This window comes from Zootoca vivipara, chromosome 11 (assembly GCF_965207765.1).
Source record: "Zootoca vivipara chromosome 11, rZooViv2.hap1.1, whole genome shotgun sequence".
Classification (NCBI taxonomy): Eukaryota; Metazoa; Chordata; class Lepidosauria; order Squamata; family Lacertidae; genus Zootoca; species Zootoca vivipara.
In genome coordinates this window covers 21,537,926-21,556,136 of record NC_142594.1, presented here as the reverse complement: position 1 = coordinate 21,556,136, position 18,211 = coordinate 21,537,926, and the positions used below count along the sequence as shown (strand labels likewise).

General features: G+C 43.4%; 1 protein-coding gene across 12 annotated transcripts in view; it reads right to left on the bottom strand.

The window, feature by feature from the left end:
• Positions 1-1,994: 1,994 nt before the first annotated feature.
• Positions 1,995-18,211, bottom strand: part of CPVL (carboxypeptidase vitellogenic like) — a 60,992-nt gene continuing 44,775 nt past the window's right edge. For all 12 annotated transcript variants that reach the window (XM_088654206.1, XM_088654202.1, XM_088654200.1 and 9 more), the window contains 2 exons: positions 13,876-14,058; positions 1,995-2,218 (listed from right to left, as the gene is read on the bottom strand). In XM_088654206.1, the coding sequence (XP_088510332.1) occupies positions 2,117-2,218; positions 13,876-14,058 (285 nt within the window). In that variant the 3' untranslated portion in view covers positions 1,995-2,116. The remainder of the gene's footprint in view (positions 2,219-13,875; positions 14,059-18,211) is intronic.

Sequence of the window (18,211 nt, the reverse complement as noted above, 5' to 3'; positions counted from 1 at the left end):
TGGTACTCCAACAACTTGGAACCCAAACACTGCAAACCTGGAAGCAAGAGTTCCGGTTTGCAAACTCTTTTTGGAAGCCGAACATGCTCCATTTTAAGTGTTACACTTCCGATTTCAGTGCCACACTTCTGTTTTGAGTGTTACGCTGAGGTCTGTCTGTTTTGGCTATTTATTTTGCATTTTTGTTTTTCTGGCTCTTTTTTGTTTTGTTTTTGTGACTGTGTGGAACCCAGTTCAGCTACTGATTGATTGACTGTGTGACTGCAGTACGTGTTTTATTTCTTTCATTTTATGGATCAATGGTGTCGTTAAATAGTGAAATTCATGTTAAATTGCTGTTTTAGGAACAAAATAAAAAAAATAAAAAAATTCCTTCCAGTAGCACCTTAGAGACAATTAAGTTTGTCATTGGTATGAGCTTCCGTGTGCATGCGCACTTCTTCAGATACACATTTTAGGGGTATTCTTCAGATGCTGTTTTTAAAAGTCTGGAACGGATTATTCCATTTTGCAATATTTTCTATGGGAAAGCGCGCCTTGGTTTTGGAACGCTTTGGTTTTGGAACGGACTTCTGGAACGGATTATGTTTGAGAACCAAGGTGCCACTGTAATTACGTGGTTCCCTCTTGAGACTCAAAGACTCAAAAACCCCACAAAGCCTCAGCTGGCATGACTGGCTACATCTAGGATCCGGAAAGAATTTGTTGAAAGCTGCTTTGTACAGCCGGCGGCCATTCTGTGCACATCCAATTGACGCATGACCGCCAATGGGTAAGTCCTTTGGGACTCGGAAGAGGGCATTCCATGTAACAATAGTCTCAACAGTGTAACGTGTAACTCTTTTTACATGTGAATAAGTTCAGCCTAAGGTGGCACTGTGGGTTAAACCACTGAACCACTGAACTGTGGGTTAAACCACTGAAGGGCTTGCCGATCAGAAGGTCGGCAGTTCGAATCCCTGCAATTGGGTGAGCTCCCGTTGCTCGGTCCCAGCTCCTGCCCACCTAGCAGTTCAAAAGCACATCAAAGTGCAAGTAGATAAATAGGTACCGCTACAGAGGCAAGGTAAACGGCATTTCCATGCGCTGCTCTGGTTCGCCAGAAGCGGCTTAGTCATGCTGGCCACATGACCCGGAAGCTGTACGCCGGCTCCCTCAGCCAGTAAAGCGAGATGAGTCCCGCAACCCCAGAGTTGTTCGCAACTGGACTTACCCTGTTTCCCCTTTTTTAATACGTAGTCAGAAAGTAAGCCATGGCAGGGTTTTTAAGCATTTGAGAAATATAAGACATACCCCCAAAATAAGCCATACTTCCGCTCCGCGGAAACCAACCCCCACAGGCACCTCCACTCACAGAGTCACTCCATGCAGCTGGCACTGCAGGAGCGCGATCAGCTCTGAAGTGGTGCTCCAAGAGCTCCGCTTAACAGCTGATCGCGCTCCCGCCTTGCTGGCTGCATCCCCGCGCTCCGCCTTCTCGTCCATCGCCGCCCTGCCGCTTCTGTGCTTGTCGCCACCGCTGGGCTCACTGCTTCTTCCTTGCCTGGCCTGGCCAAGGAGCTTGGAGCGCCCTGCAGCGGCAGGCGGAGCGCCTGAGCCAGCGGCCTCTGCCTGGCCCGGCCTAGGATGCCTGCTGCCCCGCCACCCGGAACCAGTGGCTGCTGCAGCGCCGAGCACTCAAGAGAACCGAGCAGCGCCCTGAGCCAGCGCCCTGAGCTGTAAAAACTGTACCGGTAATAAAAAAAATAAGACATCCCACCGAAAGTAAGCCACCCTGTGTTTTTTTGAGGAAAAAAAGTTATAAGACGGTGTCTTAAAAAAGGGGAAAGACGGTACCTGTCAGGGGCCCTTTACCTTTACCTTTTTAAGTTCAGCCTATGAGGGATTCTGGAACTATGTAAAAAAAAAAAAAAGAGTTTCCTCTGTAATACCAGGTTCAAAATTGCACCACAGTAGGGAAAGCTGAGCCGGTGACAAGGACAACAGACTCAAGATTGTAGCTGAGCAGAAAAAAACAGTTTATTTATACACAGTACAAGTTTTCCTATCAGCCCCTAAAATCTCTTGTGGAGAATTCAGAAGAGCTGCAGCACTGAAGCTGAGTTTTCAGTACCCACTAGGCTTTGAATCCCCTCCCTGATATAAATCTGTCGATCATGTCCAAACATCTTTCTGGCTGGTCATAGGGCAGGATGTGTCCTCCGCCTCGAACAATGGCCTGTAGAATTATATAAAGAAATATATATATATAGTTTAAATAAGAGAAAACACTGCTTCCAGGACATACTACGTAAGCTTTGGTTCCAACACATTCAATAAAAATTCGATTAGGGGCTTTGTAGCTAACATTAATCCCCACAGAATGAAATTGCAGAGTTGTGAAAAGGTTCAGAAAAGGGCAACCAAAATTAACAAGGGGAGGGAGCGACTCCTCTGTGAGGAATTGGTTGCAGTAATTGAGACTTTAAGAGAACACGTAAGTAAGAGGTGACAGGATAGAAATTTATAAAATTATGCATGGCATGAACAGGGCCAGATTTAGGCTTGATGAGGCCCTAAGCTACTGAAGGTAACGGGGCCCTTTATATTTCCAGCTGTCCTTTGTCAACAACAAATTGTCACTGTTTTTTGTGTTGAATATATGCTATATGGTAATTTATGGACCTAAAAGGTTTCTAAAGCCATTTGCACATAACAAAATAACCAGTCCATGCAGAATGCAGGCACCCTATATATAGAAATGAGCAAACCACTGATATTTTAGGGAGCAGGCTAGCAGGCTATTACTTACATCATAGGAGCCTACACAACACAAAACACTGTTGCTGTATGTAGGTTTTATTTTATTTGTTTTTTATTTTATATTTTGGATATGTACATCCCAGGTTTTTTCCCTTAAAAAAATTTTTGGGGCCCCAAGAGAGTGGGGCCCTAAGCTATAGCTTGTTTAGTTTATACATAAATCTGGTACTGAGCATGAAGAAAGTGGATCGAGAAAAAATTCCTGCCTCTCTCATAACGCTGGAACTCATGGACACACAATGAAGCTGAATGTTGGGAGATTCATAACAGACAACATTAAGTGCTTCTTTGCACAGCACATGTGACATGATGGAACTCAATCCTACAAGAGGCAGTGACAGCCAACACCAACTTTGGATGGCTTGAGAAGAGGATTGAAGAAATCCATGGAGGACAAGACTTGTAGCCACAATGGTTGTGATCCATCCACCTTGGGCCTGATCCAGCAGGCTCTTCTTATGTTCTTATTAAATGCCATTTGCTTATTAAATTTATGCGAAATTTAAATTCAAACTCCATGTTGGGCAAAGAGATTCCTACATGACCCTTCCAACGCTGATTCTAAGTAAAAAAATATATGCAATAAGACAAAGAGAATACTGTTCCACTGAAATACTGTAGTCGGAACAGAGTCAATGAGTGGCTCATTGCATTGAAATTTGCAATGTAAACTTTCTCGGGATAAATATTTATGAAGATATACAAATGCCTTAAATACATAAACGGCATGTCCAATGTCGCATGTATACATGCCCTCCATTCTTAATTGGATGTATTTGTTTATTGTACTTGGTCTTATGCACTTGTGCTCTGGCACAAAATATACAGTGAAAAGTTCGCCGCATTCTGAGAGCAAAGGGAGCGACAGCAGCTAAATAAACTGAATCACAAATGGTGAAATGAGACAACAGATCCGCCCCCTGCAGAATGTGTGTTTTCATTTATGGTTTTAGATATACAGTACGTTTAAAAAGCATCTGATGTGTACATATGAAATGCACAGCAGGCCTCAGAAAGATTTGAAAGAGTTTCCGCATACTAACCCATTGCTACGACCATCAAATCACACAAGCTCATACAGCCCAGCCATCTATTACGACTGGACCAAAATCACCCAATGGTATGGCATGTTGGAGCCAGACCAAAGATACCAATGCAAATCCAGCCACGGACTCATTAAGTAATGGCTGTAATGTGGCTCAGAAGCATAGTCTCTAATCTAACTACAAATCAAACAGACTACCTCTCATTTGGGGCAGAAGCAGTCCTGTGAAATAAGTCAATATGCTAGCTCTGATCAAATGACAATGCTCTTTCAAATACGGTATGTGTTAGAACCGTGTTGCATTGCTGATTTCATATTCTCATTTTTACAGATTTTCTCCTTAGCATAAAGACATAGCTGGAATTCAAATAGTCATTCACTGCTAAAAAGCAAACAACATCAGACAGTGTCTTCAAATTATTCCAGAGAGGATCTTTACTTGTGGCGCCAACAGCCCAAGCCTGAAGCCTTGAAGGTGAACAAGAATCAGACTTCTGTCTTGGCAGTTGTCTGGCGCAGTGACTCCTGCAGAAGCACAGAGCTTGCTGAAGGACACCATTGTGGTATTTGGATTTTACAATATTTTCAAACAAAGTTGGCAGCAGAAGTCTCTTCCACATCTGAACAGGAGAGTCCCATCAGGTTGCCAGAGGTCACTGGGCTATTTCCTCACTAGCATTACTACAGTACAGATGTTTTTGTTAAAAGCCTACTGTTAACGATTAACCTCTTCCTTTCCAAAAGTTTAGCTGCTTGAATTGGGAGCACTGATTTGTACTTCAGATCGAAACTAGCAATGTCAGAAGAAGTACGCTTATCAAGATGCTGAGTAAATGGAGACAGAAGGCTCTCAGCAAACACAGCTTCCTAAATCTGCAATGGGGTAGCCCTACTCGCATCAGAAAGTCCCAGCCCCAATCCTTATCTTCTCTTGGTAGAGCTGGGAAAGATTCCCTGCCTGAAACCAATGGCTGACTCAGTATAAGGCAAGTTGCTATGTTTGTAATAATAATAATAAAAGTACAGCCTTCATACATGTTCCGACACCTGGTTTTCAACTGTGATATATCACCAGCTAAACATCATGATGTACCGATATATCACAATGTCTGAAATAAGGATGTAGCTATGTAGAGACATTGGCTGGCTTCACACACACATCATGATTTGCGATATATTGCCAGGTCAAAAGTTATGAAATCGATATCACGATATGGACTTCAGTTTTGGACAATATACCGATATATTGCCTAGCCCGAGTGGTGGACCTATTTCTTGCAACATGCTTAGAAATAGCACACCAGCCACAGGAAGTTGCTTTATACAGCCTCAGACCATATTGCCCAGTACTGTTGATTCTGGACGATTGCCTATTCATCACCTGATTCTTTTAAATTGGATACACCAGGGACCTTCTGCATGCAGAGCAAATGCTCTACTACTGAGCTACCTTTCCAACTTATTTTACTAGGTAAAAGGTAAAGGGACCGCTGACCATTAGGTCCAGTTGTGACCGACTCTGGGGTTGCGGCGCTCATCTCGCGTTATTGGCCAAGGGAGCCGGCGTACAGCTTCCAGGTCGTGTGGCCAGCATGACTAAGCCACTTCTGGCGAACCACAGCAGCACATGGAAACGGCGTTTACCTTCCCGCTGGAGCGGTACCTATTTATCTACTTGCACTTTGACGTGCTTTCGAACTGCTAGGTTGGCTGGGACCGAGTAACAGGAGCTCACAGCAAGGCCTAGGCTCTGTGGTTTAACCCACAGTACCCACCGCGTCCCCATTTTACTAGGACACAACACAATATTACGAGAAGCAGGGAGAACTTCTCCACCTCCATTATTGGCAGGATAGGAGTGGAAAGGGATGAGGGACTGAATCTGGGCTGCAGTTGCAGCAACAGCATACATGCAAAACTTAGAAACAAGGTGAATATTTAAAAAAACAAAAAGCAGGGGGGGGATTGTGTCGTGAACAATAACACACCCGCACCCATTTTTCCCCCTTCTCAATTAACACTGCACGCTTAATTTGTGAGCCCAGAAGTAGAGACATCAAACTACAGGAATGAAACATGGACCCAGCCGCTACACTTCAGTTAGGGTGAGAAAGAATTCGGGTTTCATGCTCACTCCACTGCTGGTCTTTCCCCTTGTAGGAACCAGATGTGGTAATTTATTTGGGACACACTCTATAAGCCAATGTTAACTGGCTTAAAACCACAACCGCCACCCTAATTTTACTTTGGCTTTGGGATCCCTTTGAATCGTAAGTGCTGGCTATTATTTACATTGTTCCAGACAGACCTCCTCTTTCTTTAATCCAATCACTGCTGTGATTGCTAAATGCTCCACGGAGGCTGGCAGTGCTGTTCCAGGCTTCAGTCCTAATTGCAAAAAAACTGAAGCCACATACAAACACACACATACAGAGTTTCAGTGAAAGCAGTAAACAGCTGCATTTCTCCTCCTCCACGCAGCTTCAAAAGGAACATACAGTAGTGGAGGCAGGGTGGGGGTGGAATCAGCCAGCAGAGTTCACAGGGCGCCAGTCCAAACGGCATTCATGCACGACAAAAAAGTAACAGCCGAATACAGGGTCTCTGCTTACATTTACTGTGACCCAAACCTCCTCTTTGACCTCTGTATTTGAAAGGAGAGGAAGGCAGCGGCTGTGGGATGTCGGTGTGGCGCCTGGTCATGCCTGTTTTCAAGGGATCAGAAGGGAGATCAACTCCTAGAATGTTTAATGGACACTCACAGCAGTGCGTGAGTGAAAGAAAGAAAGAAAGAAAGAAAGAAAGAAAGAAAGAAAGAAAGAAAGAAAGAAAGAAAGAAAGCCGCCTGGATCTGGAGCCAAATCACTGAAACATAAGGAGTTGGAAGGGGCATCCAAGTTCATCTAGTCCAGGGTTTCCCAAACTTCAGTCTCCAGCTGTTTTTGGACTACAATTCCCATCATCCCTGACCACTGGTCCTGCTAGCTGGGGATGATGGGAGTTGTCGTCCAAAAACAGCTGGAGACCCAAGTTTAGGAAACCCTGATTCTGGTCTAACTCCATGCTGATGAAAGCAATCCACTACTACAGCATCCCAGATAGTGGCTATCCAGCCTCTGCTTAAAACGTCTAACAAAGGAGAGTCCAGTCTGCTGCTCCACTGTCGAATAGTTTGCACTCTACTTGTTTAGTCCAACCTGTCTTTCTCGTAATTTGAACCCGTTGTTTCGGGCCCCATCCTCTCTAGCATGGCTACCACATCCCAAAGCCAGGGGATGAATGCTGAGGAATGCTCAGGGGAGAATGCTGTGTGGAAGGCTACTTTGCCCCATTTTTTTGGTACACCAGCTCCAGGCTGGCATAGCTAAAAGGTCCAAAGACTGGGCCCTTCAAAGAATCCATGGGGATTTGGATCCAGTGGATCAAAAGCAGCCAGTGCCCTGGTCCTGCAAGGCACAATTTAGGGGCTTGACTAGGTGAAGCTGGGGGCTGTACCATGGGGCCTGTACCCCTTAGCTGACAACTTGCTTCTTCACGGATGGAGAGGGGACTATGCAGTCCTATACAGTCCTGGAGAGGAGACCTCTCCCACTTCAGGGTACAGTGGTACCTCAGGTTACAAATGCTTCAGGTTACAAACGCTTCAGGTTACAGACTCCACTAGCCCAGAAATAGTACCTCTGGTTAAGAACTTTGCTTCAGGATGAGAACAGATTGTGCTAAGGTGGAACGGTGGCAGCAGGAGGCCCCATTAGCTAAAGTGGTGCCTCAGGTTAAGAACAGTTTCAGGTTAAGAACAGACCTCCGGAACGAATTAAGTTCTTAACCTGAGGTACCACTGGACTCCATATTTTAGAAAGCAGAAACCATATTTTAAAATCTATCTACACACATGTGAGAAAGCACATCTAACATAACTCATTTCCTGGGAACTTTATTTTAAAACCTGTTATCTATTAGGGATTGATTATACCTTAGCTCACTACAGCAAATCAGACATTTTGATTTTTTAAAAAAGCCTGTGCTTCTGTTTCACCACTATCACTATGCACTCGCTTTAGAACAAAAATCAACTGCACACATGGGAGCGTAACAGTTTTTGACATCATAAGGAATTTTAAAATCAGCCACAGTGTGTGTGTGTGGGGGGAGAGAGAGAGAGAGAGAGAGAGCTTGATTCAACATCAGCATTAAAAGATTAAGTGCTATGGCTATCAAGCAATGAAATAAATAAAAGTCTGTTCTAGGAGAAATCTGTTCAAGCATCAGTTCTTTGGCTTCACTGTCTTTGGACAAGTGACTCTTTGTGGTTTCCTCTTGGATATCTATGCATGTGCAGCCATGTACAATTAAATCAGCAAGCAGAATAGTGCAAAACAGATGTGCGCAGCCGTAGGGATTGAACAGGCAAACGGCAGGGAGAACCCAGGAAAGAAATCCAAAACGTTGCTTTACTTATAACCATTGGCAAGCCAGCATCGCCGGACCATGACTGGCTTAAGCAATGCTGCGGCTTTGTGGGAATATTCTGCAGTGTCATTCTGAAGATCCGTGTGGAATACTAATGTGGAGCTGCTATTTCCTTGCTGGGCCGGAAAATTCTACCATTTAAACCCCCAACAAATTTCATTCATTCCCTCAAAAGCAGATAACTTAGCTCAGGCTTCCTCAACCTTGGCCCTCCAGATGTTTTGGGCCTACAACTCCCATGATCCCTAGCTAGCAGGACCAGTGGTCAGGGGTGATGGGAATTGTAGTCCCAAAACATCTGGAGGGCCGAGGTTGAGGAAGCCTGACTTAGCTCTTTTATGCCTGTAGGCAAGACAACAGCAGTTCAAGAGGGCCTGAGCTCATAAGGAGGGTGAGTGTGGAAAAGAGGGGAATGATAAAGAACACCAGAAGAATAGGGAACTATGGAGCAAGGAAGATGCTGGAAGCAGAAACTTGTGACTTGCAAGGAGAAGGAATGAACAGGACCACTGATGAGCAGTGGTCCTGTTCATTCCCCTTTAAAATATGGCAGCCTCTGTCTGCCCAGTTTGTTGGGTGGGTTTCTAGCCTCAATGCACGCTGATCAGATTGGAGGGTGCCCGTGGCTTGTTTTTCCTGAAGAAGATCTCCGCCTCTTGATACGGTAGTTTGGCAATATTAAAAACTTCTTTCAAAACCAAGCCAAACAAATGCGCTTGGACTAACAGGAGCTGAAATCTTTGCAATGGGAACTGTTCCAAGCACTGGCCAAGTATCAGACCGTGTTTCAGCAAGGCTGCTGCTGTCGCATAGCAGATGAGTACGATCTTAAGAGTTGCAACACAAGGGGGTAAATAATAACTCATGGGTGTGTCGAGATCATGAATGTAGACTTCAGAAGGGGTGGGTGCCCATTAAGGAAACCAGCATGGCGACAGACATTGAACATGAAGAACTACCCCATAAATGGGTCAGACCAATAGTTTAACCTTCAGGGGAGGGCCATAGGTCTGTGGTGGAACACATTCTTCACATGCCAAAGGTTCCAGGCTTAATCCTTTGGGTCTCCGGGTAGAACTGTGGAAGACTTCTGCCTGCAACCCAGCTGGTCAGTGCTGACAATATTGTGCTATTTGGACCAAAGGTCTGACTTGATATAAGCCAGCTGCCTATGTACCCTGACTATGTACACAGTCAGCTCCTTCCCAGACGCCCACTTTGGTGGCCTTTCTATATAATTATAATTATAAATTGTTTATATTACACCCATCTGACTGGGTTGCCCCAGCCGCGTTGGGCAGCTTCCAGCAAATTAAAACCTCAACACAGTAAAGCATCAAACATAAAAAAACTTCCCTGTACAGGGCTGCCTTCGGGTGTCTTCTAAAAATCAGAGAGTTGTTGATTTCCTTGACTTCTGACAGGAGGTCATTCCACAGGGCGGGCGCCACTACCGAGAAGGCCCTCTGCCTGTTTCCCTGTAACCTCATTTCTCGAAGTGAGGGAACCACCAGAAGGCCTCAGAGCTGGACCTCAGAGTCCGGGCTGAACGATGGGGGTGGAGAAGCTCCTTCAGGTATATAGAGCTGAAGCCATTTTGGGCTTTAATGATCAGCACCAACACTTTGAATTTTGCTCATCAAGACCTAACTCTGGACCACAACACTGCAAATCAGTATTCTACCACTGACCTATAGACCCGCTCCTTTTAACCATTAACTGATGCTAGGTATTTTTTTTGATAGCTGGGGAACTTGTTGAAAAATATATTCTATCAATATTCTAAATATGACCACGCTAGTAGCCCAACACTATCCTATAGGCACTTTGCATGCTTAGAGAAAGACCATGTAAAACAGTTAAACAAACCACGACACTCATAGAAGCTTCTAGAAAATAGTCATCACACTATGGGCTTATCCACATTTACCTTTTCTCTGCCATGTCTGAATGCCCTTTTTTGCCCCAGAGTTTTCCCTACGAAAACCCACTCTTTAAAGCTCAATTGGAGCAAACAGCAATCAATTGAGAACCCGAATTGACCTCTGCTCCAATTCAGCAGGCTTCCGCGGGGAAAGTTCCAGAACAAAAAAGAATGCTTGGACACTGAGCTTTTAAGTGCAGACCTCTGCCTAAGAAAGTGTAGGGCAAAAGTTAAGCATGGATAAATTTCTACGTGGCATCAGGAACTTCACTCATCCTCAAAGAATGAAGCAAGAAACTGACAAAGGAACTAACAAAGACTTCAGTGAAGCCAAGATTTTTCTTCCTGGGAACTAGCTGGCCTTGGCAGAAGTTATCCCAAATCTATTCAGCAGCTTCTTCCTTCAATTAGAAATATGTTTATTTGCAGTTACTTATCTCAATTCAGTAACCTTCCCAAAATTCTCCAAAGGACCCAGTTTCTGAAAAGTACTCAGCCACATAATTTTAAGCTCCCCTGAAAGCAAGTGAAATTTAAGTCCTCCCACTAATACTGAAACGAAGCCAAGTTAGCTGTGTTCTTAAATCACTGTAGTTTTTGTTTTGTTTTGTTTTCAAAGCAGCCTGTTAATTGTAAAATTTCATTCTGGTTGATCCACACACATACCACCCCAGTAAAGCAACAGTAAAGTAAATATTACCCACGTTCTGACTCACAAGGCCATTTCTCAGAAGCATTTACTGGAAAATAAAATGTCTATAAGCCTATGAATTTAAGAGACTGTGAAAGATAACACTTCAGTTTATACTTAGTCCCTGTGAGAAGCATATGATGAAAATTGCCTGAATAGTTTCCTTCCATCTGAAAGTAGTGACATACCGGTATTATTATAGGCTAAGTTAAGCTTTCGTTAAAACTTTCAGAAGACCTTCATGTCATGCATATCAGTGAAGCCCAAAATAAAAAGGTGTGGATGAATTCCAGCAAAAACAAGTCATTCTATGTAGGATTTCAGCTGTTTAGGTTGTTTTTTTAACTGTATATTTGAGAGTAACGAAATCCATGTTTTTTAATTGACATACACAGTGGGTTATAAATGTGATTTATGAGATGCCTATCATTTACGGTAAGTTCTGAGTTGTGCTGCACTTAAATTATTTTAACTGCTTAAGAGCAATCTCTATGCTTTGAGCTGCTGTATAAGCAAACAGGTGGATGCTACACCAGCAGAACACAAGCCCAGCCTCAATGCACTAAAAATGTAGATTCAGCACCTCCCAATTTAATACTCATGGGAGGGAGGAAAACAAGTATCTCAAACCTTTAAGAGTTTAACAGAAACTACTTTTGAGTTAGGAAGAAACTGGGAAAACATAGGGAGAGTTGTAAGGAAAAAGCAACTCCAATAATTGGTGTAACCAATTACAATGGTACCTCGACTTACGAAAGACTCGACAACTGAATTTTTCGACTTATGAATGGGGGTAATGGCCGCACGCTTACAAATGTCTCGACATCCAGAAAAAAACTGCGGTGGTTTTAGATAGGGATTTTTCAACTTCTGAATTTTTAGATAGGGTTGCTTCGACTTATGAATTTTTCCGTTCTCAATGCATTCCTATGGGAAATTGCGTTTCCAGTGGCGTTTTTCGACTTACGAAGGTGCCTTTGGAACGGATTAAATTCGTAAGTCGAGGCACCACTGTAGAAGTAAACATGAGGCGTCCAGGGGCTGTTCGTGAGCTGTTCGCACATTCTGTTATCCAGTTTACTGTATATTGCTTGGAAGGATCTGGGCATAGGATAAGAAGTTATAAAGGTGTCTTGAATTTTGTATTCTCTGTCCAGACCAGCGTTCAAAACTCCCATTGTTCTAGGCACGTTTTGAGATTGGGAATTTCATTGGCGCGAGCAATTTCTGAGCTCTGGGCACTGCATGTAAGATTCCAGATTAAAACTGCAACTGCTGGTGCTGAGGGCGTGGGAGGAGAAATTCCTGCCTGCTTGACTTCCAAGAAATCATTTTAGCGTCAGGCAAGCTGATAGGTTCTGCCTCTCAGCTGCCCTTACAGAAAGGGAGCGTTTTGAGGGACCCTCATAAGAATATTAAGGGGGCGGGCAGGGGAAGCATGGCTTCATTTCTTTTGCAGCCTTCAGAGGAGGACTAGACCATGCGAAAAATGAACAGAAGACTTTAGCTGCAGTTCATTCATTTTCAGCATAGACATTCTGTAGTGGCGTCCATAACCTAGGTTTAAAGTGCCATTTAGCTCCTAGCTTTCCCGTCTCAGTTTCTAACACTGGTCCAGACTTTGTTTGAATAAAAACTGAATAGAAATGTCAATTCTTTCGGCTGGAAGAATTGGCATTTCTATTTAACCCTCCCCTTTTTTGAATGTCTCCTTTCTTCATAAGATACTGAGTGTCTTTAGATTTTTTTTGGGGGGGGGACATAGCAGAAGATAGGAAAGGCCTTTAATATTTGGTTTACCCCTGTGCACAGCTTTATTGTGTAAATGCTATGTTACAGAAACTGGAGGATCAGGAGCAGAGCCTGCTTACAAGGGCTAAAAATGAAGAATGTTCTGATGCCCGCAGATGCAGTGTTTTGTGATCTGTCACTGCACTGCAGTACAAATAGTTGGCTAACTGTCTGCAGCTGCTGCCTAGAAAAGTCTAAGCCCCCCTTCCCCCCCCCCAGCAGCCGAGTGCAAATGTCATCTTTGTCAACAGTGATCAAGGATAGAAACACTGACCAAGGATAGCTGCTCCGGCCACATGCTCAGTGCTTTGTTGCTGAAATCAATTTTAAAAGCTGCAGGAAAAGCTTTCGTTTTTCCCTGCCAGAGAGAACCCACACCAAGAGTCAAACAACAAACATTCAGAAATGAGATCTATCCCATCAAGATCTGTAGCAGGAATCTCGTCCTACTCCTGGAGTCCCTTTGGGATTCAGCCTAGGTGTGGTTGGTGGGGAGAGAATGACCAGGCACCTGATTCCTACATTCCCAAAACAGCTTTTGTAATGCGGGGTGCTTAAGAGATAGTTTCACTTCAGGTTAGGTCACTGGTAGCGCACAACCAAGAGCAGGGGTCAGTAACCTTTTTCAGCCGTGGGCCGGTCCACCATCCCTCAGACCATGTGGTGGGGTGGACTATTTTTTTTGGGGGGGGGGAATGAACGAATTCCTATGCCCCACAAATAACCCAGAGATTCATTTGAAATAAAAGCACACATTCTACTCATGTAAAAACACCAGGCAGGCCCCACAAATAACCCAGAGATGCATTTCAAATAAAAGGGCACATTCTACTCATGTAAAAACATGCTGATTCCCGGACCATCTGCGGGCCGGATTGAGAAGGCGATTGGGCCGCATCCGGCCCCCAGGCCTTAGGTTGCCTACCCCTGACCAAGAGCATGGGAGGTTTAACTCCAACATAAGTATTATGAGTTCAGTGGGGGCTATATATTCCATAATAAGCATACACAGGATTGCAGCCTGAATTTAACTCACTTCACCTGGTGTTGAGAGAGAAAAGCGAGTCCTTCGGCCGGAAAAAGTCAAATAAACAGAGCTGAATTTGCACTGTGCTTCTTTAAAATCTGTATCTTAGCATCCCCCCCCCTTACCTGATAGAATTCACCTGCTTGGCGCACATAGCCAGCAACGTCTGAATCTTTAGCACGCACCCTCCATACAACTCTCTCGGCATTCTTGTACTCTTCCACTTTGGTCCACGGCACAGTCGGCAGAAACCGTTCCGTCAGTGGGGCTCCCACAATGATATCAAGTTGTCCACTGTATAGGAGAACCTGGAAAAGATATGCAGGTCCATGGCTTGTAAGAGTCTAGTAAAAGATCAGGTATACAAAGCGCCATGAGTCTCACAGAACTGATCCTATACAGCCTGTATAACGAAGCCAAAGCCAAAAATCAAGGACAGAGACATGGTTAGTCTGATGGTGAAAAATAAGCCTCAGCTTGGAGCACAGCTATTACACCTGGGACAGATAGGTCTAAGACCTGGGAAAAAACAGAGGAGCAGAAGTCTGGTTGATGCATCTGTCTCTGGGATGTACAAATTCAGGGTGCAGCTGTGAAATCCAATAAGCAGAACTCAGCCCCACTTACAGGCCATGCAAAGGTTCCAAACTTTTAGGGACGCCTCACAAGGAGAGTGAGGCACTTCCCCTCCTTATCTGGTGGAGTTGCAGGAGCTGAAGCCACAACGGACAACAGCCCAGATCATCTGGGTAGTGGGCAGCTTCTTGTTGATACTCAGGATCCACACTCCCCATCAAAAGCTCGAATAATTTTATGCCGACAGGAGTTTGCATTTGCTTCAAGCAAGCCTTCTCCTGCCCCTTTCGGCAAGGCAACAGATAAAGCACTGCTGAACTGCCTGAATTTGCCCTCAAGAAAGTTTGTCACCATGTCCAATCTGATTGGTTACATTCAGCTACTTTTGATAACTGGTGATATTGATGTTTCTGCTGTTGCTACTGTGGTAATATATTTTTTATCTTTACACTACCTCGTTATACGTGGTAAACAAACAAATGAACAAAATAAAAATATGTTAACAAGAGGGTAGGATTAAAGATAGCCATAGCCCTCTATGTCTCAGAAATGGCTGGGCATTTGAGCTCAAAAAGAACACTCTCAAGAATCCAATCACATACAAACACACATCCCATGCTAAAAGTAATGGGAGAGGGAGCACAAATAACTCGACATTGCTCGCAAAAGGATCAGAGGGAGCAATTTGGCTAATCAACTGGACGTAGTTGATCCCTTCATCTCGTACATGAAAGTTAAAGCAAAAGCTCAGTGAATAGTTCGAATCTGAAAGAGCATTAAGGACTATTTAATCCAATATGTCCAATTTAGTGCTGGTCAGCCTGGATAGCTCAATTGGCTGAAGCATGGTGCTGATGACACTAAGTCTGCAGATTCAATCCCCGTATGGGACAGCTGCATATTCCTGCATTGCAGGGGGTTGGACTAGATGATCCTGAGGATCCCTTCCAACTCTACAATCCTATGATTCTATGGAAACAACTCATATTAGTCTTCCAGCTTATCCAATCTTTACAAAACCAGATGCAGTCAACCTTTGATACTAAACTACAGTCATACAAGATAATAACAATGGACCACTGTCAACAAACAGAAATCAGTATCAATATATTATCAATATATTATCAGGATGGTAATATAATCATAGCTGCCAAGTTTTCCCTTTTCTCACGAGGAAGCCTATTCAGCATAAGGGAATTTCCCTTAAAAAAGGGAGAACTTGGCAGCTATGAATATAATGCACACTACATGTACAAAATTTATAACTTCATGCATTAGGCAAAGAATAGAAATAATAGAAAATATAGAAACCATAGCAACAACAGATTTCGTTACATATGCAATAGCAGAAACAAAATCTCTAGCGCATAGACTATAGGGTATGGTTTTTGAGAAACAATGCACCATGAATGGAAAAAGGGAGCCTTACTTTAAAAAAAAAACTCCAGGGAGATAACAGGAAGAGCTTTAGACTTTAGCTCAACAAATGGAAAAAGAAGATGTAGCATAAAGATTCCATCAGAATGCGCACTGGATTTTTTCTTTCTTTCTTTCTTTTTAAAATACAAAAAGGGGGAACGCGTGATTGGTGTAAAAACATATTCTATCCCACAAAGCTGGTTTAAGTTTCTCTTTAAATCCCATACCCAAACAGCATATATGTTTTGTATCAGTTGGGATCTCACAGCAGACTGTTCAGGCTCAAGCCAAGATAGAGCCCTTTGTATGGCTGCAACGCACACATGTTTCCTATGAACTATTAATTCTTTGTTACTAAAAAATCCTGGTGGGGTTAAAAGCCTTTTCTGTAAGACTCGCCCAAGCTAGCTCAAATAAAATAATTGCACTGTTTATATGAAGAAGCTATGCCTCAAAGATCTTGATTCTCCATGGCCTCTGCAAAAATTTTCTGCAGCTGTTACACTCGACAGTATGGGAATAATTACAATTACCCGTCTTAGGGTAGGACACAGTGCAGTGAAAACAGTACAGCCCAATCTGTTAAGGCTATGTATCCTTTGCTCTACGAACCCAGAAGTAACATGTAATTGGCACTGTTATCTATTTTTCTCATTTTTCATGGAGACTAAGAGTGTGTGCGCACTTGTTGGTGGGAAGACATCCTTCACAGACACAAACCACACATTCTTCTAGCAATTTCAGTAAAGTGCAAACGATTTCTGCCAAACTTCAAAAGCTTGAATAATTTTATGCCAACAGGAGTTTGCACTTACCTATTTGTATTGTATCCTGGCAGGCCACACAGGTTGACTTTAACGCTGGTGTAATTTATTGCAAGGTAAAGGTAAAGGGACCCCTGACCATTAGGTCCAGTCGTGACCGACTCTGGGGTTGTGGCGCTCATCTCGCGTTATTGGCCGAGGGAGCCGGCGTACAGCTTCCAGGTCATGTGGCCAGCATGACAAAGCCGCTTCTGGCGAACCAGAGCAGCACACGGAAACGCCGTTTACCTTCCCGCTGTAGCGGTTCCTATTTATCTATTTGCACTTTGACGTGCTTTCAAACCGCTAGGTTGGCAGGAGCTGGGACCGAGCAATGGGAGCTCACCCCGTCGTGGGGATTCGAAATGCCAACCTTCTGATCGGCAAGCCCTGGGCTCTGTGGTTTAACCCACAGCGCCACCCGCATCCCTAATTTATTGCAAGACTGTCCCCCAAAATCATACTCCTAGTATTAAGAAAGCTTCTGTAGCAACATATGAGAAGAGTGGAAGGAAGAAGTCCTATATGTATATTTTCATCTTCCACTGACGATGGCTGCATCACGATAAATACGTTTAAACCATGATTAAAAATCGCTTAATTTCTGGCTTGTTGCAAATTAAAGATCCTTTGTTTGCACTGAAAACATTGGATAACACGCAATAATAATACTGTACACAGAAGTGACCAATGAAATTAATGGACTTGAGTAATGGATTTCAGTGGGTCTACTTCAAGTTATCACCCATTAGAAATGCAGTTTTATTGAAGACCTGTTCAAATAGCCACCAAGCAGTGTAATGATTATTATAATGTTAATGAACAAGTCTAAATACAGAATCGGCTATAATACTTATTCTGGCATAAAAAAAACATGAATGCAAGCTTCAAAGGTCTATGGGGATTTAATTGCTATGCACATTGTGTAATGTGCTCAGTATAGGTATGGTTGATGAAGTGTAGGTGGGGTTCCCAAGTGATAACAGCAAAAACCTTTATTGAACTAACAGAACTGGACAACAGGGGCAAAGCAACTGCTTATATACATTTCTGAAGGTCTGGGCCACTCCCACTCCCAACGTGATTGGCTGTCTAAACTTCCAAGCTGTGAATCACAACTCAGAGTTTAAGGGCCAATGGCAGAGGCCCAAATCCTGAAATGTTCTGTTATTGGATATCATGTATCGAATCAGAACACAGGGGTTCAGAATTCTTAGTAAAGACTCAATCTCAGGCAAACGAAGACCATTGAATACATAACAGTAGTGTTAATCTGTTTTTCTGTTTCTGTTTTTAAACTGCAATTGTTTCTAATTTCAAGCAAACAGCTTTGGGGGCTCTGATGAATATCACAATCACTCATTAAAAAGAATTTGAAGCATATCATCTCAAATACCTCAAGGTTCTTGAAAGAGGCGCATATAAGATGTGTGATAAATTGCAACTCTAGATCCTGTTTTTAAAACCAGCTCCATCCTTACTGTTTGGTCCTTATACAATTATATTATGTTTCCTATGCAAACAAACTTTTGATCCTTTCCCCAGTGACCTTAATCTACAATATTTTGTGGTTTCCTGTAAGAGGAAATGAAGATTGAAGAGCAGTCTTAAGATGTTCTGGCCTGTGCCATGATCCTAATTAGCTGCCATCTCGATTCTGAGC